This window comes from Peromyscus californicus, unplaced genomic scaffold (assembly GCF_007827085.1).
Source record: "Peromyscus californicus insignis strain IS unplaced genomic scaffold, ASM782708v3 Scaffold_22__1_contigs__length_63687245, whole genome shotgun sequence".
Lineage (NCBI taxonomy): Eukaryota > Metazoa > Chordata > Mammalia > Rodentia > Cricetidae > Peromyscus > Peromyscus californicus.
In genome coordinates, this window is record NW_026294525.1 from 26533270 (window position 1) to 26561199 (window position 27930).

A 27930-nucleotide genomic window follows, 5' to 3' on the forward strand; every position below is an offset into this window, starting at 1 on the left:
GAGCATTTTCTTCAAATTTCTGCTGAAGATCAATGAACAAAATAAATGGTCACTGTTTGATGCTCCCAGGCTTTCTATGCAGTCAATTATAGCATAGTATCTAGCTGATGGGATCTTTGGGCTTGACTAAATTGATACTTTGTACCTTTCTTCCTTACTAGCCTATCCTCAGGTTAGTAAATTAAATTCTGTGAAATATCTTCTTGTCTATCTTTACTAAGTAAGTACAACAGGGTGTTTATGAATAGTTACCACTGTAAGTAAGGCAATAACGCTCCCTGTTACTTAGTCAGTGGGGTGGTAAGAATGGGAAATGACTCTCACCAACTCGGTATCTATGTGAGCACTTGGTCCCTGGCTGGCACACTGAGGTGGTGGTGATGTCTTGCTGGAAGAAGTGACACCATTGGTAGGTTTTGAGGTTTCATAGCCTCACCCTACCTCCAGTTTGCTCACTCTGCTCTGTGTTCACATCTGAAGATGTGATCTCTCAGCTTCCTGGCTCTGCCTCCCTCCTGCTATGGGCTCTCCTTCTGGAACTGTAAGCCCAAACAAACGCTGCTCTCTCTAACTTGTCTTGGTTACAGTGTTTTATCACAGTAACAGAAAAGTAACTAACAGCGCCAGTTATCATGCACTGAGATGATTCGATACAGAGCTACCACAAAACTGATCCTATAAACTGCTTTCCTTTGGGGAGTTGGAAGGTGCTAGGGTTCATTTTGTCAGGAAAACCAGGATATATGGTTCCCCCTCCTGAAATAACATGTCCCTTATAACTGAGTTATCAGAGAAGAGAAACAAGAATCAAAGATGTTGCCCCAAAGGAAAGAATTGATTTGGTGCTCTATCTTTTAGCTCCAGACTCAAGTTAAGAACAGAACACAAGAACCAAGAACCAGCTTTGCATGGAAATTAGTTGAGCTATGTACTTGGAAAGAGACCAGGGAGGCACTGCCTTTCAGGGTGAGTCTTCAGAATCCTTGATATTTAATCAGAGAACAATGGTGCTTATGACCAGCCTATGGAAAGGTTCTCATTACCCTGTGGCCCTAGAAATACAGCCCCTACGCTGGCTCTGTAGCAGGACTTCCCTCAGCTTCCATTTACAGGCTCCTCCCACCTTCCAGTCTCACCTCCACCAGGTGTGGTGCCACAAGGCTCCAGCAGCGCAGCACGTGGAGCAGGGGCCGCATCTTGCTCCTCACGATCCTCAGCATGGCATCCCCCAGGCGGAAGAGGTGCAGAGCGCTTTTGCGATCCTGGGTGGACTTAACTTCTCCTACAGGAAGGGGAGATGAGAAAGCCCAAACTCAGGTATAGTTCAAAGGACTCCAGCACAGAGAAGTTGAAAATCAAGGCAGTGTTCTTGGATAGCACGATGGCTTCAGACGGCTCATCAGGGAAGGAGTGAGCCTTCCGTTCAGAATCAGCAAGGTGGTTCACTCAGTAGGACCCAATACTGTGTCCACAGAGAAGAAGGCATGAAGCTTTGGTGTAAATAGTAAGGCTGAGGAGTGAGACCCGTTTAGTAGCTGCATTGGAATGGGCCAAGAATTTCCCTCTCTTCCCCATTAATCGCATGTATAAAAACAAGGGGGTAAATCTACCTACTTCTTAAAGTTTCTTTGATTATTAAATGAACGTGATGGCCCACATCCAGCGCTTACCACGGGGCCCTGCACACATGGATGAGTGTTTAAACTGTAATAATTATGACTGTTACTATTGTCTGTTACACATGCTGCTGGTACCAATGACAGGGGCTATTTCCTCCTTACTTACCAACAGTTTCTTCAGGGAAAATTACCTGGCATTGCCAGAGAGTAATCGACGGTGTCTGTCACGGAGTGGAAGAGTTGGGACTGGGACGCTTTCTTTAGCTGGTAGAGGAACCCTCCCAAGGCTGACAGGTTCAACTTGTCTGTAGCATCGTCAAAGAGCCTGGGCGCAAATAAACACAGGCGTTATGCAGGAACAATTCATCAAGGGTGTACGGCGAAATAATTATGGTAATTCAGCTGATGTAATTAAGAAAAGCACTGTGTAAACACTGCAGACACATGGATGGTATGATCATAGCTATTATTCATGTGCACAAGTCTGCACTAACCATGGGATTTTGATGCAAAGAATACCACAAAACAGACTTGAAAAAAATAGTCTTGGCAGCTTCCGAGGCTAGCCAGTGGTGCTAAGCACTCCTAAAGTGTTTGACAAGAATGTGAACGATGACAAAGTATTGCTTTCAGAGATTCCAGAGCTCTGGGGGTGGGGGGGAGGGTGAGATATAAAGATCAGACATTAGATTCCTATAGCCCAAGAGCAGTGAGGCATCTATGGTCTACCCGCCAAGGGTATGGTGGTGTCAGTGTTACGGGATGCCGTGTGCTGCTCTAGGGTCATTGTTTTGAACCGAAATTGAATCCTGAGTCTTTCTGAAGGACTAACATGGGACATACTGAATTTTAAGACAGAAATAACAAAAAATGAGGCATTAAAAGATACTACATATTTTATAAATCCAGTATTGGGAAAAATGAAGTGAACTTGAAATTTAACATCAAAAGTTAAAGACCTAATTTGAAACGAGCAAAGGACTTGAAAAGACATTCCTTCAAATAAGATACACCAATGACTGAGAAGCTCTCAGGAAACAAAACTCAGCATCAGTCTGCAGATAACTGCAAATTAAACCCACGAGTTAATTCTTGACAAGAGGAATGCTGTGGGTCTTTGAAGATGTTAAGCAAGCTTTCTGATAATTTTAGTGCATAAAATAATTTCATCTGTAATGAGTACTGAAGTAGTGGTTTTTTGTTTTTATGAAAATGTCATCCCTTGTCATCTGAGTGTTGTGCTTAATTAAGATTCTGTAATTTTAGGGCTGAAGAGATGGCTCAGCAGTTAAGAGCACTGGCTGATTTTTCAGGGGACCCAAGTTCAACTCCCAGCACATGGCTGCTCGTAGCCAACGGTAACTCCAGTTCCAGGGGATCCAGTGCACTCTTCTGTTCGCCATGTGTACACAGGCAGACACGTGGACAAAACAATCTGCACATTAAAAGATTAAAAATGAATTCCACAGTTTTAGTAGCTGAGGATGCTGCTCAGTTTGTAGAGTGCCTACAGAGCATGCCTGAAGCCTGGGGCCCCATCACCAACACCATATAAACTGTGGTGTCACAAGTCTATAATCACCTTCACTTAGGAGGTGAAGACTGGAGAGAAGTTCAAGGCCATCCTTAGCTAGATAGCAAATGTGGGATCAGCCTAAGATACCTGAGATTCTATCTCAAAAAAAAAAAAAAAAATGTCTGCACCTTCACTCTGTCCTGTGATTCTGTTTTAAGTAACAAGAGTCTTTGGAGTGAAACAGACTCAGAAGCATTTGCTGGCTCCATCGTCTTAAAGTGGAATGAGTTAATTAGCTAACTCCCCTGACCTATGCTTCCTCCTCTAAGAAAGTTAGTAACTCTCATGGTTGGGCTGTCTGGTGGGTTGTCTGGTCTGTGTACAGTGTCCAGGAAAGTGCCCAGCACCCTCACTGCTAGCTAATGTCCTTTTCTATTATCATTTAGCTATCATGGTCTATTCAGTGGAGCCTCTGGGAGGTAAGGATGCATTCTGAGCATGGAAGTGGACTCTCAGCAAATGAAGATTGTAGGCACAGGAAGCAAAGGGACTCAGGAACTTAGTCGGCTTGGAGACCCGTACTTGTCTCAGCTTTAAGAAACATGGGGACCATCTTTAATCATCCCAAGAAGATGACTAGAGAATTTCCTTTGAGTAAACTGACCACTCCCAGACAAAAAGTGAGACAGACAAAAAGAACACTAGACCCACACCCACATGCACACACACACACACAAAATTTTATCACTATGTTTTGCACAAATAAATTAAAAAATTCAATAAGCTTTTAAAACCATAGAGTTATATTAGACATATTCTAACTTTTAAATACCTTATTAAAATTTATTTTTGTAGCCAGTATTAATAGATATCTAATTTAATAAAAATTAATAACTCTTTGACCGTTCATCCAAGAAATCCTATTAATATAGCAGCAAAATCTTTTTTCTGTACTTCAAAGATAATTATGTTCATACGCTGAGGTCTTTCTTATATTGGCAGGAGATGTCTAACAAAAAATAAAGCACACACACAGCTCACACACATAGTACACTCAGTAAACACACAGGGCACACATGCATCACACACCAGTACTCAAGCAAACACATAGGCCACACACACTTGCACACACATATACCAGCACACAAGCACACACACATATACACACACCAAACACGCACATGCACACACTCACCACAAAGATACACATAGTTTGGTAAGTCTTTTAAGTGCTCCAAAACTTCTGAGAATACATTTATTACATTGTGTATACTAGCCTCATATAATTTCAACAATAACAGAAGTCTTCTTTTAAATGTTTTCAGTTATTATTTTCTTAACTAAATGCACATGGTTATTAACAGAAATACCAAGATAATAGACATCCTACATGCCTATTATGGAAGGGACATAGTAACAAGTGATGGTTTTGGATTTAAGCAGTGGACATACTCTTATGCTTTGGAAAAGCAGCCACAGTCACAACGCTGATGTAGTTTGTGGGACTCTCTCTGCTTCCAAGACTGGCCTGGAACACATGACCCTCCTGGCTCAGCTTCCTCAACGGTGGGGTTTCAGGTGTGCACCCCATACCTGGCTATGCATAAGAACATCTTGTAATGAGGGTGTACAGATGACTTGGCCTATGGTGAGGCATATATTAGTACCATTCCCATTTTATGATAATGAAGAGAGACAAACAATATATGGATATACAAATATTGCTCTTACGGTTTTAGGTTACAATGTTTTAAAAAGGAGTATCCAATTCAAACTGTAATGTTTAAGAGAAATTATAACTTAATGCCCAGTAAAAGAATATGAGTCAACAGAAACAGTAGTTAAATATTTACAAAGTATTTTCTGTTTCCAATTTGGATTCCATTTTGCTTTTGGGTCTCTTAACTATTTCCTTTTCTTTCCCCCTAGTAAAGAGACTCCAGGAGTGTGTTATATTCTCCCTGACACCCATGTGTCTCTTTCCGGATTCTGAAACACTTCAATAGCCAAATTACTGGACAAATAGGAACAAGGGATTGTTCTACCAGTTAGAGCATGTGGGAATTGTCTGAGTCAGTGGGGAGTCAGTCTCAGTGTAACTGTTTCTATAGACATTATCAGGTAGGTCAATGTCAAAGTCGGAACAGGAAGCCAGGGCTCTCTGAGCCCAGCCAGCAAAGGCTTAGCCTGCTGCCCTAGCCACTTCCTGTCTCTTCTCTTTATAGGAGACCTAGGCATAATGACCATATGCTGAGGGGACAGATAAGGCGATGTCATGTGACTGGGGATCACAAGCACTTCCGGCATCAAGACATGTTGCCCAACAGTTGAGGCAATAGTTGATTCTCCTTTACCTTAGGCATCAGTAAGTACCACACTTCTGGGCTTCTGGGTGAGAATGTTTTTATTCTTTTCTTTCATGAGTGTGTGTGTGTGTGTGTGTGTACATGAGCATGCATGTTCACATGTGTGTAGGTCCATGTGTGCGCACGTGTGTGGAAACCTGAAGTTGACAATGAGCATCTTCCTTGATCTTTCCCATCCTCTACATTTATTGCTGCAGGTTCTCTTACTGAACCCAGGACTTGCCGATTTCTGCCAGCCTAGAGAACTAGCTTGACTTAGGGTTCCTGTCCTTACCTCCCAAGTGTTAGGATTCCAGGGTGCTACCAGGCCTGCCTGGCTTTTTATGAGAGCCCTGGGGATCTGAACTCTGGTTCTCACCCTTGTGCAATAAATCCTTTGTCCACGGAGCCATCTCCACCACCCATAGTATGGGATTTTGTATCAAGAATCACCAAAACATTGAATCTTTACTGTTTTTCAAGCTATGTTCTAGGTGCTGTATAATGTATTATTTAATTCAACCTTGTAACTGTAACTACCCAGTGAGAATCACTTTTAAAAAGGACTTTTTTTTTTTTTAACCAGTGAGGAAGCCAGGGTCCACGGAGTTGCCAGACAGGATAATGAAGCCAGAGACTTAATTGCAGACAGTCCACCGCAGACCTGAAATTCTGGCATTGAGGACGGTTCATTCAAAGGATGGTGTGCGGTAGGAGGGAGGACGATGCTTTCCAAAGACAGAAGGAGGGCTGGGAGATAGCTCGGTTGATAAAAATGGCTGCCTTTGCAAGCCCAAGGACCTGAGTTCAACCCCTAGATCCCACATAAGAGCCGAGTGGAGTGGCTCACACTTGTAAGCCATCCCAGAGTGGAGGAGCAGACACAGCTAGGGCCTGCTGGTCAACCATCCTAGCCTGCTTGATAGGCTCCAGAGGCCATAGGAGACCCTGCCTCCAAAATAAATAAATAAACAAATAAATGGGAGAAAAAAAGGTGGATGATGTCTGAGGGACAGGCAAGGTTGTGCTCGACATACATGTACACATGTACACATGTACACACGTAACACACACACACGCTCAAAGGAAAGCATTTTCAGGCTCTGGCTAATACAACAAGTTGTCCCCAGGTGATTCTAAGACCAGACAAATGAATATCAGCATAGCCAACAGGTAATCCCCGGCTAAGCATCCTTGTGTGGTGAGCTGGCCTTGCATACCTGTCGGCCTGGGTGGAAAGGCAGAGTACCACCTTGGCGGCACTGTTCCCACTCAGACTGCCTCCCCGGAAGTCTGAGGTCCGGCCCCGGCTACATTCCCGAACCAGCTCCTGGATGGAGTGTGGCTGGACCACAGGGGCTGCGCTCAGGGAGGGGCCCTGCTCCAGGGTCTGCTCCTGAGATGAGTCCTCACACTCAAGGTCCCCAAGGAGGCCGGAGCTCCCGGATGTCTTCTGTGGCTGACGGATGGTCAGAGGGGGCTGGGAGGTACCGTCGCTGAAGTGGGTGTGCTCCAGTGTGCCCACATACTCACACACCCTAGAAAGAGCCAGACAAACAGGAAGTGAGCGCTGTACCCCAGCGCTGCCTGCTCTATCCATCCCATGGTGAGAGAAAAGGAAATCCAGCTAACTCTGGAATGAACCCCTGTTTTTCTCCGTTTCTCTTACCGTATTTGGCACGGCCCATTTCCTTATTATATATGTGTTGTGGGAATTCGCTCTGCCAATGACCTGTGGGTATCCAGACTGGTAGAGGTGGGGTTTTTCTGGGTACGTGACTGCTTAAAACTGAGGAGGGGACGTGGGCTCTCACTCTCTTGGGGTGTTTGGAGACCAGAGGGCTGGTTCCATTCACCGCTCCCAGTCCCCAGACAAAACAGAGGATGACAATGGCTGTTCACTTTGTTCTGTATCCCAGAGTGTATTTCTCCCCATTTTATATCTTCATAAATCCTTGATACCCTTTAACAGACTCTAGTGGACTCTCTTCACATCATGTTACTACTTAGAGACACAAAATTTGTTTTGAGTTGGACCAATCTTGGCATGGATGAAAGATGCCTCAGATTCTCTCACCCATCACTCACTCTTGTAGGAAAAAGACAGGCAGTGGAGCCCTGTTCACCGCTTCTGTGTTGCCTAGCTTACTGTTTTACTAGACTGCTTATTTGAGAAGTTCCCCTGAGAAATCCCCTCTTTCTCTCTGTACTATGTTCTGATTAGGAACTGAGAAGTACTTCCTTATGATGGGACCCCAGAACCAGCATGCCCGTGAAGGACAGGCTTTCTCGACACAGCAGAGCTCTACACAGCTATGATGTGTCTGAAGCTGCTGGCTCCATATATCTCACGTCCAAGTGCGGATTGAGGCTGAGGGGCATCCCCGAGCATGGCAGCAACAGAACAGACATGTGCAGCTGCCAACTCCAAAGTGCCTGTGACTAACTGAATTTGGGATTAAAATGCTTTCCAAGACATCCTTCATCCCAGAGAATCTAGTTATTGTCCAAGGGCATTCTGGGTAAACCACTCTGGTGTTCTGTAATCTGGGATTTGTTGAACTCACATACATCGAGCATCACCCGAGTCTCTTCCCTTTGTCTCCTTGTAAGACCAATGCAGACTATCTGGCCACCCACTTCTCTATCAGACCCCTTTTTGCTCCAGGCTGCTTCATCCTGGTCCTTGCCCATGCTTTTCTCAAGTTGGTTGGTTTTACAACCCTTGGATAATCTGCACGTGCTTCTCTTAGGAACTCAGCCAGCGCTTGTGGCTTTATTAGTTTTGGTGACCTGAGACTGAACTCAGGTCTTGCTGGCCTCCCAACACTCTCCTCCCATGGCCGATCTGCTCGCAAGGCACTTCGGTGTGATGCCTCAGGTGATGCCTGGTGAAGGCCCAGCTGAGCACAACTGAGCAGGGCCTCTGTGCCCTTCCTTTGCCCTAGTGCCAATGCTTGGGGAGACATGCTTCTTATCTTGGACCTAAGAGGTGGAGTCTGGAGTTGTCATTTTGCTTTTTACTTTATGGGCGCTCACTGGGAGAATCTTCACTTCAGTGCCACAGGACTTAGAGTCAATCTTTTTAGTGGTCTTTTGCACAGATGTGCTGTTATGTTCTTATTTTTCCACGTCCAGTTAAACTAGAGTCTTTAATGAAGTATTGTATGGATGATGTGAGTTACCCAAGGTCTTTTTTTTTCTCCGCATAGCGAGGACATTAATGAACACACAATAGTTGGATTATTGACACCTGAGCACATTTTAGACTCATAGTCATTTAAACTGTATGGCTGTCTTTCATCTATCACTTAAGAATCCAGCTTTTTCTTCCTTGGTGTAATATAATAATACATCTGCCTCCCATAGCAGTGTCAACAGAAAAATCACAATTCCCTGAATCCAGTTCTGCCATCCTGTTCTCCAAATACACATACATCCAGCGGGTCCTTATCTCCTGTCCTCCTGTGTCCCACTTGGAGTGTGTCTGAACAGTGAATGCTCATATTCTGCTGAGAGGCTGGCAGACCCTGGAGTCCACACCCTCTCTACCACCCCAGGCTTCCCAAGGCAGGGTCTGTGCCAACAGGGGTGGGGACTCCCATCATGCACCTGAACACGTGTGGCCAGCAGTCCGGGTTGTGGCTTCCCATCTCCAGGCCTACGCTGAGGATGGCGTCCATGCACAAGACGTGGGCCGTGTGCAGCCACACCCCCTGCACCTTCCCCATCTGCTCCAGTTTCTGCTCCACCTTCAGCTTCACTGTGTGCCAGAGAGACATTTATGAAAATAGCAGCCGAGCGAGGGAGACGGACAGGGGGAAGGGCAGGATGGAAATGAAAGGGCGTGTCGTCATGCGAGGGCAAAGGGGAGCAGTGCACTTCGCTGGCTGCGAGTGTTGCCATTCAGCAGGTCCCCATGGTTCACATGCAAACTACTGGTTGGACAAGTCCCCATTCATAAGCGACCCCTGCTCTGTGGCCATAACTGAGGAAGGATGTAAACATTGGCTTAGCATGCCAGTTATGCTAAATGAGAAGGCCAAATGGCAGTGCCATCCTTAAAGAAAGCTGTCCAGTCACCAGATCTGGTGGGGTAAACCGAGTGATAGTCCAGAACTAAGGAACAGAGAAGACTATCTTCAAGAGACTCGGCCATTTTCATGTTACAAGGAGAAGGTTATTTTGAGGAAAACACTATTGGCCTCATTAACATGAAACCGATTTTATTTCTCATTTTCTTATGATAAGAACATTATTAGCTTTATAAGTATGTTGTGTTTTAGGTACTGTTTATGTAAGAATTAAACATTTACAAAGACTTATTTTATGTGTGTGGGTGTTTTGCCTGTAGGTATGTATCCGGCTCCCTCAGAGGTTGAAAGGGGACGCCAGAACCACACAGATGGGTGTAAGCCACCATGTGGGTGCCGGAAACATAACCTGGGTCCTCTGGAAAAGCAGCCAGTGCCCTTAACAGCTGAGTCATCTCTCCAGCCTCAAGAATTATTTAAAGATTAATTTTATTTGTGTATGTGTGTCTCTGTGAGTGTATGCACACACGTGTGTGTTAGGCATGCATACTCGTGCATGTGCAGAGGCCTGAGTTAGGGTGTTGGATCCCTGAGAACTACAGTTGAATGTCTTTGTATTATGCCTGGCTGGTAATGGGGGTGCTCGGATCTGAGAATTCTTGTCCTTGTGATCGGCACTTTTAACGGCTGAGCCATCTCTCTCCAGACCCCGGGATTTATATTTTTGAGATAAGTTCTTGCCTCGTAGCTGAAACTGGCCTCACATTTGTGATCCTCTCGCCTCAATCGCTTGAGTTCTGGCACACAGGTGTACACTACCACAGTGGCTGAATGTGAAGTCGTTGTGTGATTGACAGATACACAATACTTCACAAACTTTGATTCCTTCTTCCCCCTTTCCTCAGAGCTACAAGAAAACTACTTTGCTTGTTAACAGGTTCCTAAATATTACTCACGTTTGTGGAACAGTGACCTAAATGGCTTGTTTCTGCTAAAGATACACACTTCTGTGACTAGCTCTTTTACGTATCCACGGATGGCATCAGCATCATTTAGACCATGCTTGTGTTTTTCCTTCAGCCCGCTGCCTGCCTTGTATCTTCCACAGCCATTAGGAAAGACATTTTCTTTTCCTTGTGTCTAGAAGCTCATCAGCTTCACTGACCCTTCCCTGTGTCCGCAAAGCTCAGGTTTTCCTGCGTGAAGTTTCTCTGGACCCCCTTTTATGGATTCTATTTGATTTTTCACCCTCAGAACAATGGCCAATTTGTCATCCCTGCTGTGAGCTGAGGGTCTCCCATGTGCACTAGGAGCCTGGTGATGACCGACCCAGGAGATGGCTCAACCAGGTGGGCCCCTGGCACTCTCGCCAGCAGCCAACTGTACTTTCTCTGTTACTGGTAGCCAGTATGACTTTCTTGTTCAGAAAGAGACACTATCAGCGCTAGGGAGGTTCCCTCACCCTAAACAGACTCAAGCCTGTGGCCCAGTGGGGCTCCTGACTAGTGACGATCACCTCCTGGGCATCACACATGGAATGGGGACCAGTCTCCAGTGGTCTAGGTGGATGTGTGCACAGCACAATGAAGGCACCAGGAAGATCTTGCCTGAAGCTGTTGTTACCTTGTGCTATGGCATCACCGGGCTCCTGGACTTCCCTCTCTTCTTTCTCTTCCTGGACACAGGAAGCGGCTGCCATCTGGGCAAGAGCTGAAGCGCAATTAGCAGCGACCCCTTCAGAAGAGACAAACAGCTACCCCTTAACTGAGTATGTTCTGCAGATACATACCGGAAGAACCCCTCCTACATGAGGACTTCCCCAGTGAGTTCTGCAGGGGCCTTCCCTCAGGCCAAGGCTCAGGGACTCCTCCCCCCACAGGTACCTAGCGCACAGCTCAGTCGTGCGGCTTTCCGAAGCCCATCGAGGCTCATGCAGATGGCATCCCGTTCCTTCTGGTTCTGCTCCTTGATGCCCTCAGCTCCTAGGATGAAGGCCAGCCCCTTGGAGCTTCCTGCCATTCGACCAGTCAAGGGGGTTGACAGCGTATCAATCAGGTTCTTCCAGCAGCCAACCAAGATATAACGCGCAAAGGCCACACCTATAAGAGGAGGGGGGTGACTCAGGTCACTTTCTAGAGACAAAAAGAATGACAAAGGGTCTGGGGTGCTCCAGGCCTCGGATGGGCATTTTTGACTTGCATGTAATTCTACGACAGGAAATACAATGTGTTAGAGTGTGTTGGCTCAGGTTTCACACAGTGGTCATGAATAATGAATGAGACACATCACTATCTCAGCTGGGCAATTTTCATTAGCCACCTTTCCCCCCAAGACAAAGTCATCATTTATTTAAGCCACCATGTAACAATTTGATTTCTGGTAACACGTGTAATGTGTGTTCATGTTAAACGCAAGGTTGACGGTCTTACCTGCTACCGTGGAGTCATCAATTCTCCTGCTCTGGGTGAAAGGTGACTCCGTGGAAGCGGACGCCATCAGCTGGCCTCCAATGGCACTGCTCTCTAAGCCATCAATATCTGCCAATTCAAAGAGGAAGTCATCCCTAAGTCTCCCCTTTTGGCAGGCCAATCAAAAACAAACAATGGCCACCATACTATTCCTATCTTTTTAGCAAAAATTCATTGCATCTCTTATATGAGCAATAGAGTCACTTTTCTGAGAATATTATAAATGTTGCTTTATTCCCTCAGTCTGTTTTCTTTCATTGTCAAAGCATTCTTTTGTATGCTTTGTATGCTTTATGTTTGAAAAAAAAAAAAAAAGGCTAAACTCTGCCTCTGCCATTGTCATAAAGCATTCACTATTTTTCGTCTTTGGATTGTCGTCTTACTCAAAATCATGGCTTTATCAATAATCCTATGGATAGAGTACCACTTCTCAAGTGCTAGACTAAAAAGAATATACAACCATGCCAGGCCAGTCTTTCTCTTCCAGAGTTGTTTCACTAGAACTAAGTAGAAGGCGCCTCTTTGGTCAGGTACTTTCCATTCTAATTTGAAATATACTGATGATAATACTTTACAATTTTCAAACTGTTTTAGTTAATATATTTTTCATCAGATTATGCTCAACCACACAAATCAGGAAGTGAGGGCTGTTCGTTTTTCCATTTTATAGGTAAGGAACTTAAGAATTGGGAGCAGGAGAAGGTATCATTTCTGGGTATTTGGACTAAGACCCAACTGTAAAGTATGTAGATTTCCAAAGTCAATAAGGCTAGCAAAGGACAGAATTGGATTCAGTGTTTGTGTTTTCTGATTGCAGACTAGGCCTCTCTACAACACCATGCCCCAGTTCAACATGGGCTCTAAAACTAACTCCTTCAAATTTTTGTAAGAATAAATTCCCACCTACAAAAATAGTCCCACAAACTCCTTCATATTCTGGCAGGAAGGGATGGTCTGGGTTTGAAAATCTGGGTTTCTGCTTATCTTTGAATGAAGAGGCCTTTTAGGCCTGAAATAGGTACTGAGCCAATCCCTTCACTATAAAAGGAGCTGGTCACGGGATGCAACACATGAATTTGGATACAACTGATACAGTCAAATGAAACACAGTGGAGTGTATGGGAAAGGGGGAATGGGATAAATTTCTTCTCAATTTGGAACTTCACCCTTGCTTGAGTAGGAGATGAAGTCAATGCATAGTGTTAAAAACTTTCATTTTATATTGGATTCTTACAAAATGTCATGAAGCCTTCTAGGCAACACATCAGAAGGTCATTGTAGTGGTTCAAATGAAAATGGCCTCCATGGGGAGTGACACTATTAGGAGGTGTGGCCTTGTTGGAGGAAGTGTGTCATTGTGGCAAAGGGCTTTGAGGTCTTATATACTCAAGCTATGCCCAGTGTGGGACAGTTCACTCTTGTTGCCTGCAACAGTACTATATCTGCCTGCATGCTGCCATGCTTCCCACCATCATGATAAATGGACTAAACCTCTGAAACTGTAAGCCAGTCCCAATTAAATGTTTTCCTTTATAAGAGTTGCTCTGGTCATGGTGTCTCTTTACAACAATAGAAAAACCTAAGACAGTCATAAAAGGTAGAATTTATATGGCTGCTACTATAGAAATAGGCCAGTTTTCTGGAATCAATTTGGCTTTCAATCAATGGCCTAATGACATTTACCAGAAATGATCATTTTATACAGGTTATAATAGCTCCCATGTACTGGGTACATGATGAATGAACTCAGTAACTTGAAATTTATTTAAGTAGAAAGTTTTCCATTTCTATGAATGGTTTGGCATGTTACCAGGAGTGGCTGATGGTGAGACTGTTGGTCATGTCTTTCCTGGTACACAATGGGAGGACCAGAAAGTTCCCACACCCTCACCTGTTGGTCCACATCTGGAATTTGCTATAAAGTTTCATGGACTATTGATAATTTTCATTTGTTATCAGTGTTTAGCCTGCATGTATAGATATGGACCAAGTGCATGCCACGCCTGGTGCCGCTGGAGGTCACAAAAAGGCATTGGATCCCCTGCAACTGAAAAGATGGCTGTGAGTTGCCATGTGGGTTCTGGGAACAGAACCTGGATCCTCTGTAAGAGCAATAAGTGCTCTTAACTGCTGAGCCATTGCTCCAGCCCTCACAGAACCTTATTTTTGTTGAATTGTTTTGAAAAGACTACATATTGCTATCGTTATCCTAGAACTAAATAACTTTCCTATGGACAGAGCGATCGAGCTTATTCTTACATTACAGCTGATTAGCAGTAATGATGGATGAATACAGCTACTGTGGATAGTCTGTTATTCCTTTCACATCTATTGAATGACTCTTTTTATTAAACTTTGCGTAAGAGATTCATAGAGATTGCATTTGGCAGAAACCTGGTATTTAAGATCCTCAGCTGAATTCTAAGGCGCTTACACACTCCAGGCAACACTCTCTACCTTGATGAAGGGAGTTTATGGAAACCAAGCATTGCTTATAGTAAATTAAATGAATGTCTCTTACAAATAGGAATGATTGTTTAGTGTGTGTTTATCTGTGTACATGTTCATGTGTGCGTATGTGTGTGGATGCACGTATGTGTAGAGGTAAGACATTGATGTCAGCTGTCTTCCTCAGTTCCTCTTTATTTTTTCAGACAGAGTCTCCCACTGAAACTGGAGCTCTCCGATTCAGCTAGACTGGCTGCCAGCAAATGCCAGGGATCCTCTGTATCCACCTCCCCAGTGCTGGAGTTATAGATGCTTATGTAGGTGCTAGGGATCAAACATAAGTCCTTGAGATGGTTGAGCCTTCTCTCCAGATCCCATGATTGATTATTTTTCAAGTGGTACAAATAGAACTGTGATTAATAAGGTACAAGGTGGTCACTTGTCTCATGATGCCAATCCTCAAGATGTGGGATCTAGACTTGCTTTTATCAATTCCATCTTGATTCTAGAAGAAAGGTCCCAGATTCAAGAAAGTGACAGACTCTGACGTCCAGGGAGGGCCCTCATTGCTATCACTCTACCTGGTCCCTAACTAAATAGCACCTCACCTCCAAATTCCTGATTGTTGGTTTCCACAATCTGTGGTCAGTTATCTACTTTGTTACCTTTATAAAAGCCTCAGTGTCAACCATGGACACCATGGCGTACTTCTAATCAATAGATCCAACCTCCCAGCTATGCTATCCAGCTTTATCTGGCCCTGACCCTCTATAGTAAACAGTTTTGAGAGACAGGAGACACAACACAAAGGCATCTTGTGGAGGACCATGCCCTTCTATGTCCCATGAGAGGACAATTCAGATTAGAAGTCAATCTGGGAACACAGAACCAGTTAAACAAAAAGGCTTGAAGGATTAACGTATTAGGGCTTCTGATGAACATATCAAGGCTTTGAACATTATTGGTAAGCCATGAAGGAAACCATAAATATCTGCTCTTGCTCAAAATCACCCCACCCCTAGATACTAAGCATATTATTCTCAACGTGTTTGCTTGAAATTTCTAGTAGTTAAAGAGGATATTAAGGTTTTTGACACCAGAGACAAGATTTCTGGGAAAGCCAATGTTTGCCATTCATTTATATTCTGGGACAACTGGGAAAGGAAGGCTGACAGGAAATGGGAATGAGGCCAAGTATAAAATCAATTGCTTCATATTCCAAGTGGCCAGATCCCAGGAGTACTGAATGATGTGGGGTCTCAATTAGCACGTGAGAGCTTCCAGGAATAACTCTGGGCCCGTGTCCAGAAAACACAAGTCCATCAATGGGCCTGCAGCATTACTCCAACAGCTGAGGGTGTTCTGTGCCCACAACAGAAGGAGAGCAAATGCTTGTGAAGCGCTTTTATGGCACTATCCTGCAACTGTCCCCCAAAGCCTGTTCATGCATCATGGCATTTCTAAAAGGCCCCAGAATATCACCTTCCCCACTCCTGGGCACCCCATGACCTTGGCATGAGTCACTGACCAGTGAGCATGGTGATGAGGGGAAGGCTGTTGTCCTCAGGGCTGCCCCAGTAGCCAGCTTCACCCAGCATGTTTCTGTCGAGCACCTGGTGGTACAGCTCCTCAATCCAGGCCTGGGAGAAGACCATCAACACGCCGCTGGTCTGCACCTGTTTCATGAACTCTTTCTGCAGAGAGGCCATGGAAGGGGACCAAATACACAGTCCCGTGAATGAACAGGTTCCCAAACTGCCCCCCTCTCACTGAACCGGAGCTTTTCATTGCGGGTAGGAGTGACAGGGAGAAAAGCTGGGGTGCAGAAGCCCCAGCTTCACACAGTTGTCTTATTTGTGACATCATCTGACCGACAACTTGCAGAAGGACCAGGATGCTGCATTTTACATTCTTGTTATCACCGGCATGGCTATTTTCCACAGTTTCTTCTTCTTGCTGTCCCAACAGCAGCAGGGATAGAATAAGCTTTGGAAGGAGGGTATGTACCCAACTGAGACTTGACCGACACTCTCATACAGTCATCAATTAACCTTGGGAGGTAACACGTTATTCGAGAAAGAAGTGACGAGTGATTTCTTTCTGCTGATCCATGATTTAGACTCATAAATTGACATTAAGGGAGTGGCTTCTTCAGGCAAGGGAGCTGACCAAAGGATAGTCAACCCCACCCTCATATTAAAGCCATGAGTGATCACTGGGCAAATTTCACACCTATGCTCTCCACCCCCCAGACCTGCACAGGCATAGGTATTGCAGAGCAACGGGGCACAGAACACACTGGCCTGTTTCTCCCTCCAGGCCTGACACTCAGCTACACAGTGGCAGCTCATCCGGGGGGAAGCCCATGCCAGAGCTTATGCTCACCATCATGCCTGGTGCCAGGGTTGGCCGCTTCCGGTAGTAGTCGCCGTGGGAGAGCTTGAGGTTGAGCAGTAGCGCATAGTGTGCCGCCGTGTACAAGCTGTCTGCATTCATCAGCATCTGGAAGCTCAGGCTGCTCCCTCCGTCAAAGCCAGGAGAGTGCATCATGCCTACAGGAAGGGATGGAGACACCCATGAGGCTGCTACCGTGTGCCAGGACCTGAAGAGTCTGATGATTCCAGCGACAGAAACTCCATTGTGCAGAACACTGCTCTATAGCGTTCATTACCAGCCAGGATGCTCACAGACCAGAAGCATAATACAGTGTATGAGGCAGGGAATGTATTCTGGAGTCAGTCTGCTTACAACTGGATCTTGAGCTGTTAATCAGCAGCAATGACTGGAGTAAAGCCCTTTGAGCTCTCTATCACTTTCTTATGTCTCAAACTTTCCAGCTGTTTTCCATGACAACATAGTACCAGCCAACCGCATCCCCCTCTCCGTCAGCTCTCAATCTGCTTGCTATTCCTTCCCCCTCTCACCTATACCTGCCTCCAGGCCCGTGTGCCATCTTTGCCCCTCCCTAGAATGGTCTTCCAGACCTCTGATGAGTTCCTCTTTTGATTCTTCTAGGTCTCAAGTCAGCTTCTCAGAGACCTTTCGAGTCCATGGCTTCCTTCCAAGCCACAGTAACTGCTTTCTCTCCTGTATTTTGTATTGTTTTAATGCCATTTATTCTGCCTAGCATTGTATTAATAGATAGTTTACATAAGTTTAGGGGTAGGGATATGTGTGTGTGTGTGTGTGTGTGTGTGTGTGTGTGTGTGTGTGTGTGTGTACACGTAGGTGGTGTGCTTGGGACTGAAGCTAGGGTCTCACACATGCCAGACTGATGCTTTAGAGAAGCAATATCTATAGACTTTGGAAACAGGTCTCATTATGTTGCTCAGGCTGGTGTCATATTTGATCCTCCCAGGCACTGAGATTACAGGCGACGGCCACTGTGCCAAACTACACATTTGTTTACTGTCTTCTCTCAGCACTCTAGTGCAAGATCCGAGAGAAGGTGTGGCTATTACTTTTGTTCATTAGAGAATCTTTTGCCTACAATAGTGCCTGTCACAGAGCAGGTTCTTGTAAGTCATTTGATGCATGAAAGGGAATTTGCATGGCTATTATGAGAACCGACTGTAGTCATTCATCTAAGGTACCCAAGGCAGCACTTAACACAAAAACATGAATGTATGGGGCCAGGTGTGGTGCCACATGCGTGTGTCTCAGCACTCAGGTGGCTAGGCAAGGAGCCTAGGTCAGCATGGGCTTCACAGTGGATCTGAGGCGAACTTGGGCTGTATAAAGCTCTTGTTTAAAGAATAAAGTCAAAGTCAATGTGTTCCTCAAAAATCTAAAGACAAACTGGGCATGGCGATACACACCTTTAATCTCAGCACTCAGGAGGCAGAGGTAGGAGGATCTCTGTGAGTTCATTCAAGGCCAACATGTTCCAGGCCAGCCAGGGCTATACAGTGAGATGTTGTCTCAACAAACCAACCTAAAAGCAAATATAAACAAACTAAAGAGCTAAACACAAAATGACTGTAAGAATTAGCCATTCTACCCTGCATTCTATGCTCTGAAGAGCTGAATGTATCAATGCTAATTGCAGGATTATTCACAACAGCTGAAAGAGGGGGGAAAAAAAAACATGTGTCTAGCAAGGGACATGAGGGTCATCAATTGTGGGGAATACATCAAATGGAATATTACTCAGCCCTGTAACACGGATGAACCTTGAGAACATTCTGCTAAGTATAATAAGCTAGATGAAAATAGTAAGTTATATAGTCTGCTTATATGCACTCCCTAGAATGGATAAGTTCACAGAGGTGGTAGATTAACTGGGATTGGAGGAGGAATGATATCTAATCAGGATGATGACAAGTTCTAGAAATGGTGCCGAGGGTTACACAATACTGTGACTATAATTTGGGATACTGACTTGTACCCTTAAAATGATTAAAATACCAATGTTAATGGTATATGTTTGTTAAAAATTGAAACAAATAACAACATAATATATCGAAAACCTTGTAAGGGCTGGGGAGACTGCTCATTGGGTAAAGCACTTGCTGCACAGACCTGAGGACCAGGGTTCAGATCCCCAGAACTCACTCAGAAAGCCGGGTGGGCTTGGCAGCCTGTGTATAGTCCCAGCACAGGAGAGGTGGAGACGGGGAATTCTAGAGCAAGCTGGCTAGCCATACTAGCCAAACCAGCCAGCTCTGGGCTCAGCGAGAGGCCCTGCTTCAGTATATAAGGTAGAGAGTGATTGAAGAAGACACTCCGTGTCAACCTTAGGCCTCTGCACACATGTGCACAAACATCCTCACATATATTTGCACCCACAGACATATGAACACCCACATCCATATACCATATGCACTTCAGGAATACATGTTAAAGGGTAAACTATGATGTATGAATTTGTGTCAATAAGCCAGTTTTTAAAAAATGAGGAGAAAAGGATGCCACAAACACAAACTTGTCATTGTCTTGTTCCCACATATTTTTCCCTAAAACCCTCTGTAGAATGATATTTCATACTCAGTAGGATTTTCATTTGCATGGCCCCTTGGCTGTTCTCAGGTAAAGTGAGAAAGCCACCAAGCAAAGAAGTCCGTCCACACGTGCTCTAAGGGCAGCTCAATCTGCTAGAGTGCTGCTGCTGCGTCTCAGCTTCCAGAGAGCTCTCCGGGCGACATCACCTCATCTGCAGCTTGTACAATGCTAATTGCATTCACTTCTGCAAACATTCAGAGACTCGGTTCCTGGACGTGGGGGAAACAGTCCATCCTAAATAGGCACGTGCCCACTGCTCAAGCCCATGTACTCTTCCAATCATGTCTGAGAGGACCCCTTCCTCAAAGATGCCTCTTGTTTGAAATAGAAACTTTTTTTTTCACAATAACTGAGAAATGCAAATCTGCAATTACAATGTTTGTTCATAACTGTGAAGTTTACAAATGTGCTCATAAGACAAATCAGGACCTGAAAATGCTCTCACGGGTGGAATGGACTGGAGCATCAACAGCTCCTATAAGTGTATAGTTACCTCAGTAGATCCTACTCAGGCCACCCACAGGAAGGGAGCAGCCTGTTTCCTTTGCAGGGTGCTGTCAGAACACTCAGCCCTTCCAGACCACACTGAGAGCACTTCGTGAATGTGAACACAGGAGCTGTTACATTATTTTATTCCTGCCGTGTCCTTCCCCAACTCCTCAAATTTATGACCTCCTCTTCTTTAATTATTATTGTTACACACACACACACACACACACACACACACACACACAGTCTACCAAGTTCACTTTGTTATCTTTAATTAATGTGTATACATGTCTGTGTATACAGTGTATGTATGTATAAATGCATGTGCATATGAGTGCACATGCGTGTGTGGGGGGGCGGAGGGGGGAGACATCGGGTGTCATGTTCAGTAAGTCCCAATGCCCCTTCTGTTTCCATACCCTCTCCCAACACTGCGGTTACAGGTACACAGGTGGCCACAGGCAGTTTTTTACACCAATGCTGAGGATTTGAACTCGGAACTCTTATTCTGCAAGTCATCTCCCCAGCCCCAGAGGTGAATTAAAAAAATGAAAGTCAGACCTGAAAGAGGGGTCTGAATAGTGCATTCTTGGTGAGGATATGCACAAGGCTGCTCAGTCCTGATGACCCATGGGAACCCCGAGCACTCTCGAGGTGTCTGAGAGTTTGACTGCAATTCTCTGAAAGCGAGAGGGTCCCTGAAATCCATTTCTTCCCATAATGAAGCAGAAAATGGCATTCAGAAATTGCCATTTAACTGATAAAATGAAAAGGGGCATTCAAGTTTATGTCCGGGGGTGGGGGGTGGGGATAATCTGTAAGTGGCTTGATCTTAGACATCAGCATTAGACAGCTCTTTTACAACCAGTTACTAACTTGGCTGGGAATAAGTTCTGGAAAACTGAGCACATGCTCAAGATGTTGAATGTGAATCTGCCGCTATGGAAGCCATGCCATTAGCCAACGTGTAACGAACAAAGCCTGAGGACGCTACTGATAGATCTGCTTATGTCTGAAACAATTTGCTGAACTTAAGTAGTGGTTGCCAGCAGTGGTCTGTCACCTGTGTGCAGGTAAGATCTGCAATCACAAACAACTGATGCATCTGAGTATAAGACAAAATGAAGACTATTCTATCCACTTAAGGAAAGGAACCATTATTCTGCTATACCAGATGTATTCTCTGATGATATCAGTCACAAAGAAAACACCACACTGGCTGGACTTCATGAAATACTTCTGTCGTGTATAACCAATTCCTTCTCATAAGTTACTTCTTTTGGCTATGCTCAATCTTTTTCAATGAGGAAAGTGCGTGTGCGACATTGATCGATTTGCCTAAAGTTATACAGATAGGAACCGGCATTCTGCACAGGGCCATGCTGCTAATGTGAGTCGACTGTACTGCACACAGCCTCTCTAGTATGTACTGTGTGGCAGCTCCTACGCAGTTTTCTGATTGGCCTTCTTGCTGTATCACCTATTTTGCCGTGATAAACTGAGGGAAGTATGACCGTGTGCATATGCTAGCCACAGGGCTTGCACTTTCCAGGTTTCAATAACTATCGTCCATCTTGCCATCTGTAACGAAGATGTTCTTTACTGTCAGGGGCAGGGGCATGGACCACCTGCTTGACTGGTTACCAGTGAACGACCGGATACAAAATCATCACAAAAGAACTCAGGAAGTCCTTTCCATGAGATAGTGCACCATTTCCATTAAAAATCAGTATTAAATACCTGGTTTTAAACACTTAATAGTCTTATAGACTATAAGAAATTAAAAATAAATCCTCCTCTTCTAAGCCTCAATGATACCCCTCCCAGAAGCACTCTCTTTCTCATGCACATGGGAATATAGTTACCAATAAGACAGACCACATACTTTGTACTGCAAGGCGATGCTTCCTACAGTATATTGTAGACATCTCTTGGTACTGTCTCATTCTTTTTAATGACTGTACTGAGCACTGCATGGTTGCATTGTTATTTATATAGTCAGTGCTTGACTGGTACCCATGTATGCTGTTTCAATTGTAAAAGAGCTGACGCAATAAGATGACTGTGAGCTGTTCTGCCATGTGTTTGTGCAATCCATTCCTAAAAGAAGAATGCATATAGCTCATTATCTCCCAAATAGTTGTGAACTGTGAGCATGCACACGGAGGATGGAGTCAATGTTGGCTACCTTCCTCTATTGCTCTCTACTTTACATGTGGCTATGGGGTCACTCACCCACTCAGAGGTCACCATCTTGTCCTGAGACCAGTCTATATAGCATCTTCAGCAATAGGGTCATCTAGACATGGGACATCTAGAACACTCTTTCAAAGCAGCCATTAGTTAGCTCCATGAGAATCCTTCACTCCATTATTCTGCTGTCCTCCCTCCTGGCTGGACAGGAAGGCTGCTTATGCAGCTCGGCCAGGACAACCATCTCAGTTGGAAGAAACCTTAGCATGTCAGTCTCTGTAAACCAGAGCAGAGCAACAGAGAACATGCAGCTCCTGGAACACCAAGGTGCCAGCCTCAGACTTAGCCTCTCCTTCAGTAATCACTGAGTTTCATACTATCTGCGAACACACAATACAACTGACGGAGGCATAACATACTTACTTCCTTTAGAACTCTTCACAGTATGTTCTTTTCTGAGTTCCACAAAGACATTGAAGTAAATTCTGATTACCATTTTTTTTTGGGGGGGGGGGGTGTCGAAACCATAGCTAGAACCTGACCCTGGTAACAGTATCCTTGCCTCCAGGCTTTGTATTTGCAAGGCTAGGACCTCTTCCAAAGACTGAAACTCATTCCCTGAGGGGCGATAAGAGGAGGGAGTAGAGAGCAAGCCAGAGACACGAGAGGTCGCCTAGTTAGGAGGGGCTGCAGTGGGTGGCTCCCTGATGTCTGAAAAGACTTGCAGGATTAGCAGGACTAAGACAGATGGAGGTGTGCAGGGTGTCCCAGCTGTGCCAGAATCTTCTGACTCCAGGCCCACAAGGACACAGGAAGAATAATGGAGGCCCAGGTAGCCTATGAACTGGGTCAACAGGGCCCACTGGAGTTGAGGGTGGTCAGAGGGCCCTCCTTTTCGGATCTTGCATAAGCTCCCACTTGGGGTTTGACCCTGCAATGGGGACCAATTGGAAGGCATAGACTAAATTTCCTGCTAGCTAGGCAGGCTGGGGGTCTAGAGTCAGAATTGTTTTAATTTAAAGAAACAGTTTTTTGTTTGTTTGTTTGTTTAAACAGCTGAGCTTTAGACTTTACTGCTTTGTCTTTTGGGAAATTTGGTAAGTTATAAATACCCTATCATTAGCAGTCAGCTTTCCATTCAGCCACAGTGAATCCCAAGACTAACCCCAAACCACTCATCTAAGGAAGAGCCGCTCCCAAGCAGGTGCCTGTGACCTCTTGTCCATCTCTGGGCAAGGCTGGAGAATTCATTTGGTCCTGGGGATCCACTTAACCCAGACCCCACCTTATTCTGTTAAGGGTCAGAAAGGAACTTCTGTAGCAGTTACAGCTCAGGTCTAGTGCCATCTTAGAAAAGCCCTGTGGTCAAGTATTCCCAAGCTCCCCCGCCATAACACCATAAGCAATTTTTCCTTGAAATTGCTTTATTCATTTGCAGCTAGAGATGTTCATGCCAGGGACACACTAGCAGTCTGAGGATAGGCGGCCTCAGGCGAGACCTGCTAAGTGACTCATTCAGTTAAGAGAGCAGAGGCCAGGTGATAGGGCAGGGGAGAAAAAAGATTTGAAGCTTTTAATGTCTAAATGAATAAATAAAGATCTGTGGGTGGGCCGGGTGGTGGTGGCGCACACCTTTAATCCCAGCACTCGGGAGGCAGAGCCAGGCGGATCTCTGTGAGTTCGAGGCCAGCCTGGACTACCAAGTGAGTTCCAGGAAAGGCGCAAAGCTACACAGAGAAACCCTGTCTCGAAAAATCAAAAAAAAAAAAAAAAAAAAAAAAAAAAAAGATCTGTGGGTGGAAGTGGGGGAAGGGGAGGGGAAAGGAAGTCAACTGAAAATAAGAGTGTATGAAAAAGCCATGAAGAAATATGATACTTGGTAAGATGATTTAAAAAAATTAAAAACAGTAACAAACAATGTTTGAATAGAGGTACCTTTCTGTGGTGTGAAAAGCAGCTTCCAGAAGCCATTGTTATTAAATAAAAATCCCAGTGCAGAAGGTAGACTGTCTTGCTATGAGTAATTGGCCAAAGAAGTCTCAGAGGTCTCCCAAACAACACGAGCAGGTGCCCCCACTGTGAGCTGCTCATTAGAACTAGAGGGTAAGGCCCTATCGTTGAAGCCGCTGTAGAAACTGGTCTCAGGACCTCGAGAAATCAAGCAGAAGCCTGGCTTCTTCCCTGCTGGTTAGCCTCATGGTGCTGAACTGCTCTCATGGGTGCTATTCAGGCTGCTGGGGGGAGATGTGACACCAGCGCCATTCTGAGATGTGGACCCGACAAGGTACACTACTGACCAACCAAGTTAGATGTACCGCTGGTGCAATAATGGTACGTCTCTCATGGCAGTAACCAACAGCTTCCTGAATGGACTTGAGGCCTATTCCACAGGGGGAGTTAATGTGCGACACCATAAACCCAATCAAAAGTGTGTGGCTGAGGAAGTCAAAGGCCCCAGTCGGGGAAGCCACGGCTGTTGTTTCACTAAACGGGCACAGTGTGCCATCACGCTGTGTTCTAAGTAACTATGTTTATGCCCGTGGATTAGTACTTATCTTAGTTCCTCTTCTGCTACTGTGATGAAACACCATGACCGAAAGCAACTTGAAGAGGAGGGGTTTATTTGGATTACATGTCCCGAGTCACAGTCCATTGAGGAAAGCCAAGGCTGGAACTCAAACCCGGCAGGAACTGATGAAGGGCAGGAACCTGGAGGCAGGAGCTGGTGCAGAGGTCATGGAGGGGTGTGGCTTACTGGTTTGCTCCTCATGGCTTGCTCAGCCTGCTTTATTATAGAACCTAGGATGACTAGCCCAGGGATGGCCCCACCCAAAATGGTCTGGGCCCTCCCCCATCAATCACTAATTAAAAACATGCCCTATAGGCTTGCCTGCCTACAGGCTGATCTAATTGCGACTTTTTTTTTTCTCCAATTGAAGTTCCCTCTTCTCAGATGACTCTAGCTTGTGTGAAACTGACGTAAAGCTAGCCAGGGTAGTACTGCTGTCAGCTATGGTCAGAGAAGCTTCGTTCTACAGTGGCCAGCTATAACTGCAGAGACTCCTCACTGCTGAGAGTAAGTGACCGTCGAATGCCCAACCATAAACAGGAAATTTGTACCGATCCCTCTAAGGTTCAGGGGACTAAGGAAGAAGGAGTGAAAAGAATGTAAGAGATGAAAGAAAGGAAGATGGACGTGGAACTCTGACTTCCAGGCTTGGCATGTGTACCAGCTGTGTTTTGTCGACTTTCCACAGACCTAGAGTTATCTGGGAAGAGGAACCTCAACTGAGAAAATGCATCTGTCAGGTGCCCGTAGGGAAGCCTGAGAGCATTTTCTTGATCAATGATCAATTTGGGAGGCACAGCCCACTGTGGGCGGTACCACTCCTTGGCAGATGGTCCTGGGTTATATAAGAAAGAGGTCTGGGAAAACCATGGGAAGTAAGCCAGGAAGCAGTACTCCCCCATGGTTTGTGCTCCAGTTTCTGCTTTGGGTTCCTGCCCTGACTTCCTTTCATGGAGGACTATAACTATGAGGTAGAATAATCTTTTTGCTCCTGAGGATGATTTTAGTCAAGTTTATCAAAACCGTAGAAACCTAAGACAACACACCTCTTCCGGGCTTGAACTCAGACTGAGCTTGCCAATGTTTGGTCATAGAAAGGGAGGTTCTCACGGGGTCTTGCCCCTCCCTGAGGGTTTATATAATGGCTGGTGGCAGGGAAGAGGGTAATCTTCTTCAGTGGTCTGGCTACTGGTAAGGTGCCCATAATTCTGTAAACAAAGCTTCATGCATTCCCCCATACACAACCGTAAGGAAATTCACTGGGTCATTACCATTCCCACCCATCCCCACCCCACCCCCACCAATGAGAAAGAAATAAGGGAGGAAAGAAAGAGGAAAAAGGAAGTGGGAGAAGATTAGGGGTGAAGGAGATCAGTGGGAAGGAAATAAGAGAGGGTAAGAGAGGGTGGATATAATACAAACACATTATATTCATGTATGGAAATGACATGTCATAATGAAACCCATTGCTACATATGATTAACATATGATTTAAAAAAACGTTGCAAAGTCAGATATCTGGCTCATGACTCAAGTTGTCTTTACCGACCAACTCATCTCCCTGGTCCATGGCATAATTATGATTTCAAACAGAAGCCTGTATATATAACTTGACCATTTTCCAGAGACTCAGTCATTACCACCAGCAGCAGCAGTGCTGGGCTCTGACACACAGCTCTTTTGGGCCACCGATAACTGACGGACTATCTCCCTTGGTACCAAGGACAGCCGCTGAGAGAGGGGTCCGGGCTGTGGAGCTTTATTCTGCATCATAAACCTCCACCCACAAGTCTTCTAGTCCTTTACTCTCTTTAACGGAGGAAACCCCAGGGTTCACTAACATGCTGTAAGCCAATGGTTCTCAGCTTGTGGGTCATGACCCCTTTGGGGTTGCATATCAGATAATTTACATTACGATTTATAATAGGAGGAAAATCACAGTTATGAAGTAGCAACAAAAATGATTGTATGGTTGGGGGTCAGCACAACATGAGGAACTGTATTAAGGGGTCCCAGCATTAGGAAGCTGGAGAACCACTGCTCTGAGCACTTCAGACCACAAGCAGGAAGATTATTGCCGATGAAGGCACAAAGCTCTAAATGGTCTTGTTGCCTAATACAGTAAAAGACAGGCTACAAACCTGAGCAGAAAGTGGAGGCAAAGTTCTGAAGGGCAGAGTCCACCTCTTCCACACTGGACAGGGCTAGGAGCCGGGGAAGGAGGCCCTCGAGGGACTGCACAAACAGCCGTGCACTGTGCTGGTCAGCCTCCTGGTTCTTCAGCAGCTTGAGAGACAGAGCAGCCGTTCGCAGGGACCGATGGCCCATGTAGTCCCGAGGGGTCTGCTCTTCATCAGCCAGTGAACAGTTGTCCGACCCAATGTCCGACACGTCGGACCTACCGGAGTCCTTTTCTGCTGCCATGGAATACTGATCACAGGAGTCAAATTCTGTCCTCGACAGGTCTTGGTCATCTACACTGAAGTTGCTCTCACTGTACCTGGATCCATAGGACCTTGTCCTGCAGTCTACTGACAGGAAGTTAGTGATGTCAGGGTAAGGGACTGTGTGGCTTCTCTGAACTACGTCGGGCTGGTCGATGGCCTCAGGTTCTGACACTTTGCTCGTGGTCTCCTTGCTTTCCTGAATGGCTGGCGACTTGAGCCCGTTCTTGTGGTCCTCTGGTGTTGTCTGACCTAATTCTCCCTCCAAGGTGGTCTGGCCAGTGTCTGTGGTGACACTGATGCTGATGTCGGGGCTCCTCTCATTGCCTGACTCCCACGGCGTGTGCTCTGAAGACAGCACTCGCCGCTGCCAGCGGAAGTCAGCCTCATTGATCTCCATGGAGTCGCGGCTTGACTCAGCCCCATCCCTCAGCTCTTCGAGGCGCAGAAGCAGCAGCTGTACCTGACTCTCATTCAAGCCCTTCCCCTGGCTGAGTTCATCCAGGGCCCCGAGCAAGGTGCAGACGCAGGACACAGCAGCGTAACAGGCTTCAATGCCACCTTTGACGCAAGCCTCCGTCATGCCATCCATGATGCTAAACAGTGTTCAAGATAGAAAACGGCACCCAGGCATGAAAGATCAAGAAACGCCCCTAAATATACAAGAGTTATCAGCCTGGCCAATTGCACAGTATTATAAAGAAATAGTCTAACTTGCCTAACATCAAGGGTCTAGACCAAACATGACACAAACATGCTCGGGCAGGGAAAAACTCTAGGTAAAATTCCCCACCTAAAACCATA

At 45.5% G+C, this 27930-nt stretch overlaps 1 protein-coding gene across 1 annotated transcript in view; it reads right to left on the minus strand.

Moving 5' to 3' along the window:
• The window catches only part of Arfgef3 (ARFGEF family member 3), a 164761-nt gene that overhangs the window by 35044 nt on the left and 101787 nt on the right, over positions 1 to 27930 (minus strand). Inside the window, exons 13-22 of the mRNA XM_052751124.1 lie at positions 26824 to 27722; positions 16816 to 16982; positions 15959 to 16124; positions 11944 to 12051; positions 11398 to 11613; positions 11138 to 11248; positions 9093 to 9243; positions 6701 to 7018; positions 1811 to 1944; positions 1137 to 1282 (exon numbers count right to left, since the gene is read on the minus strand). Coding sequence (XP_052607084.1) covers positions 1137 to 1282; positions 1811 to 1944; positions 6701 to 7018; positions 9093 to 9243; positions 11138 to 11248; positions 11398 to 11613; positions 11944 to 12051; positions 15959 to 16124; positions 16816 to 16982; positions 26824 to 27722 — 2416 coding nt within the window. The remainder of the gene's footprint in view (positions 1 to 1136; positions 1283 to 1810; positions 1945 to 6700; positions 7019 to 9092; positions 9244 to 11137; positions 11249 to 11397; positions 11614 to 11943; positions 12052 to 15958; positions 16125 to 16815; positions 16983 to 26823; positions 27723 to 27930) is intronic.